General features: G+C 50.2%; 1 protein-coding gene across 1 annotated transcript in view; it reads left to right on the forward strand.

Moving 5' to 3' along the window:
* GPR50 (G protein-coupled receptor 50) overlaps positions 1-3,715 on the forward strand; it is a 4,528-nt gene extending 813 nt beyond the window's left edge. Inside the window, exon 2 of the mRNA XM_029929458.1 lies at positions 1,971-3,715. Within this exon, the coding sequence (XP_029785318.1) occupies positions 1,971-3,715 (1,745 nt within the window). The remainder of the gene's footprint in view (positions 1-1,970) is intronic.
* Positions 3,716-4,299: the final 584 nt, after the last annotated feature.

Below are 4,299 nucleotides of genomic sequence, written 5' to 3' on the forward strand. Positions count from 1 at the left end.
AGCCTCTTTGGCCGGGAGGGCGGGAGAAGGCGGAGGAGGGGAGGGGAGGGGAGGGGCAAAAGGGTCCGGACGCCCAGGGCTGGTCCCGGGAGGGAGGGGGCGGTGCCCGGGGGGGGGTCTCTGCGGCGGGTGGGGATCTCCGCCGGCGGGGGCCTGGGGACTGAGGGGGAGAGGGGGGCGGTGTGAGTATCTTCAGTCACTAGAATGCGCGGTTCCCTTTTCCTTCAAAATGTTTGTTTATTGGAATTTAAAACGGCTTCATGCCACACGTAAAAAGATCCAAACCCTCGGGTACCCACAGGACCCGGCGGGCGCGGCGCGGGGGAGAGGAAGCAGTCCGCCTTTGGAGGATTACTTTGAGGGGATGAGGAATCACAAGTCCCACACAAGTTTCAAAATGCACTCTCGGGCACACAGTCATTAAAAGTTTCTTTTACACTCTGGTGAGTGTGTCTGATTTCACTTTGGTCCCCTGGAGACGTGGGGCTGCACGCTTGGGCCTCACCTTCACTCCAGTAGTGCGGTCGCAAAGAATGAGAGAGCCCCCAGGGGCCACCTGCGAAGCCCATTTTCTTTTCTTACTTTTCTTCTTCTGCCCTTTTCTTTTTTCCTTCTATAATTCAAATAAAGATTTTAACGGTTGTTGTGGTTTTGTTTTTTTTAAGGATTTTCCCTCTGTTTTTTCCACTTTTCTTTTCCCAATTCATTTCTTTGAGGGAAAACCCTAGAAAGAACCTCTGGGTAGAAAGTGCTGAGGCCGGCGTTCAGCGCTGGTAGCAGGGCAGAAGGAACTGTTCCTTTGCCCTTTTAAAAAGTGCTCATTTTCTCCTAGTCCAAGATAAAGTGCAATATTTTGCCAAATCAATGCTAATTAGCAATGAGGTGTTTAAAAAGAAAAAAAGAGGTCTCTGAGCCGGCATTTGGCCTTTTCCTCCTCGTTATTTATTTATTGACCTTTGGTCAAGTTTTACAAAAACGTTCCTACCGCTGCGCAACAAAACAGGAGTGGGAGCCAACTCCCCCTCTTCACTATCCTGTTGAGCAGCAGGCTCTAGTGAAGTTCAGGGTAGCGGTGGGGAAACTCTTTAACAAGGCGTTCAACAAGCGGTTCGTGGCTCTACGCTGGACCCGAAGGAAGCAGGCACTTCTGCCAATCCTTGCGGGAATTTTCCTGATTGTTTTTCTCCCTACTCACTGCTTTCCGTCTCAGACTAAATTTACAGGGTCCCCCTCGCTCCCCTCAGTTTTCAGTGTTAGGCTGCCTTGGAAATGGTAAGTACTTACTGGGCTTGGTAGTAGATTATTGTTTGATCTCATTTTCTCAAGAAGAGAACTGCCTTTAATGCCCTTTCTCTGTTCTCTTAGAAACGTTTGTGTTTTAAAGGCAACGCTAGGCTCGAAAAAGCAGAGGGCTCATTCATTTTTTTTTTTTTTTGGCGGGTGGTAGGGGTGGTCTTGAGGCTTTCTGACACTCCTCCAATCTCTTCCCTCCCCACCCCCCCACATCTCCAACCTACTTCCCACCTACAGCTTCTTCCAGCTGGCCCCTATGCCCCTCTCTCTTCTCTCTCTAGCCTCATTTAGGAAAAAGTTTGCATTTTGTTTTTGTCTAAAACGGTGGCAGCATGTCTGTGTGTAAGAAGGGTTCCACAAAGGGCTTCTGTGCTTCTTGCTTTCTTTAAGAACATAAGTTCATCCCCGCCCCCCCAAAGCAGACCTAGTTTTGTTTGAAAGGAAAAAGGTGCTCAAATGACAGGTTTCTCAAACCTGGTTGCACATCAGAATAATCTGGGGCATGCTTGCAAATAAAAACAAAAACACAAGAGTATTTCTTTAAAAGAGTTCTAGAATTCTAAATTTTCACCACTTTAGCTGGCTTTTTCCTCTGCCTTAAATTGATACATTCCCATACTTAACCATTTATTCCTTTCTCTGTTTTTCCCCCTCTTCCGGCCCGATATGTCTTCCAGGTAACACCTTTGTTGTCAGCCTCTCTGTGGCTGACATGCTGGTGGCCGTCTACCCCTACCCCCTGATGCTGCACGCCATGTCCGTTGGGGGCTGGGATCTGAGCCGGATCCAGTGTCAGATGGTTGGATTTATCACAGGGCTGAGTGTGGTTGGTTCTATCTTCAACATCATGGCAATCGCCATCAATCGTTACTGCTACATCTGCCACAGCCTCCAGTACGAGCGGATCTTCAGCGCGCGCAACACCTGCATTTACCTGGTCGTCACCTGGCTCATGGCCGTCCTGGCGGTCCTGCCCAACATGTACATTGGCACCATCGAGTATGATCCTCGCACCTACACCTGCATCTTCAACTATCTCAACAACCCTGTCTTTGCTGTGACCATCATCTGCATCCACTTCGTTCTCCCCCTGCTCGTAGTGGGTTTCTGCTATGTGAGGATCTGGACCAAAGTGCTGGCAGTCCGTGACCCTGCTGGGCAGAATCCTGAGAACCAGCTTGCTGAGGTTCGCAATTTTCTAACCATGTTTGTGATCTTCCTCCTTTTTGCAGTGTGCTGGTGCCCTATCAACGTGCTCACTGTCTTGGTGGCTGTCAGACCAAAGGAGATGGCAGGCAAGATCCCCAACTGGCTTTATCTGGCAGCCTACTTCATAGCCTACTTCAATAGCTGCCTCAATGCTGTGATCTACGGGCTCCTCAATGAGAATTTCCGAAGAGAATACTGGACCATCTTCCATGCTATGCGGCACCCTATCCTGTTCTTCTCTGGCGTCATCAGTGATATTCGTGAGACTCGGGAGGCCCGGGCCCGGGCCCGTGCCCGTGCGCGTGCCCGTGTGCATGCCCGTGACCAAGCTCGTGGACAAGTCCATGAACAAGATCATGCCCGTGCGTGTCCTGCTGTGGAGGAAATACCAATGAATGCTCGGAACGTTTCACTACCTGGCGATGCTGCAGCTGGCCAACCCGAGCGTGCCTGTGACCATCCCAAGCCAGCCTCTGGTCACTCCAGGTCTGCCTCTGCCTACCGCAAATCTGCCTCTGGGCACCATAAGTCTGTCTTTAGCCACTGCAAGCCTGCTTCTGGCCACTCCAAGTGTGCGTCTGGCCACCCCAAGTCTGCCACTGTGTATCCTAAACCTGCCTCTGTCCACTTCAAGGCTGACTCTGTCCATTTCAAACCTGCCTCTGTCCATTTCAAGGCTGACTCTGTCCATTTCAAACCTGCCTCTGTCCATTTCAAGGCTGACTCTGTCCATTTCAAACCTGCCTCCAGTCACCCTAAGCCTGTCACTGGCCACCACATTCCTGCTGGCAGCCACTCCAAGGCTGCCTTCAGCCCTGCCACCAACTACCTTAAAGCCACGACTTGCTACATCAAGCCTGCTACCACCCACCCTGAGCCCACTGTTGCTGATAATCCCGAGCCTGCTGCCACCAGCCACCCCGAGCCAGCAATTGCTGGCCACACTGAGCCTGCCTCTGCCAGCCACCCTGAGCTCACTGCATCCGGTCACCCTGAGACCACTTCTACCGGCCACTTTGAGTATGACGTCACTGACCTCTCTGGGCCTGTCTGCAGCCCGGCCTTTGGGTCCCCTGAGTCTGCTGCCAGCCCACTGGAGCTTGCCGCTGCCTCCCAGCTTCCTGACCCCACCGTGATCCCCACGACCACCAATGATTACCATAAGATTGTGATTATTGATGTGGAAGCTGATTCTGCTGAAATGGCTCTGTGAATAATGCTCTTAGGGATGGCCAGGAAGTGGTCCACTTTCAAGTTTGTCTTGAATATGTAATTCAAAATGAGATAACTTACTGCACCTACACATAGACACACACAGACATGGTTTAAGCAACATCCACCTTGTAGGCATACTCCTTCTTTACCTAACATACTTTGAAGAAGTATGTGTGTTTGTGTGCGTGCATGTGTGCACTTGCTATTTTAGAGACAAAATTTCCCCCAAGTTTGACATCTGTTCTTCTGAGCCTCCCTTTCACCCTATAGTTGACCTTAAGCCAACAGTGATCCTTAAAGTTTTAGAGTTGATTTTTTCTCACTCCTGTATGCCCTTTTCTCCCCTCTCCTCATTTCCTTCACTCAGTTCCTGCTTTCTTCTCTCATCCCCCTCACCAGGGGTGGGCGAGGAGTGCTTCTGTAAGTAAATGTGACTGCAAAGCTTTATGTTTTTAAGTATGTACCGCTATATTGTACTTTTAATGGCAGTCAGAAAGGCAGTTTCAGTAAAGTGCAAGTACTTGAAACAGTTTCTTTTCTGAATGTCAGCAACAAGATATGACCCATATATGAAGAACACAA

The sequence above is a fragment of the Suricata suricatta genome, chromosome X (assembly GCF_006229205.1).
Source record: "Suricata suricatta isolate VVHF042 chromosome X, meerkat_22Aug2017_6uvM2_HiC, whole genome shotgun sequence".
Lineage (NCBI taxonomy): Eukaryota > Metazoa > Chordata > Mammalia > Carnivora > Herpestidae > Suricata > Suricata suricatta.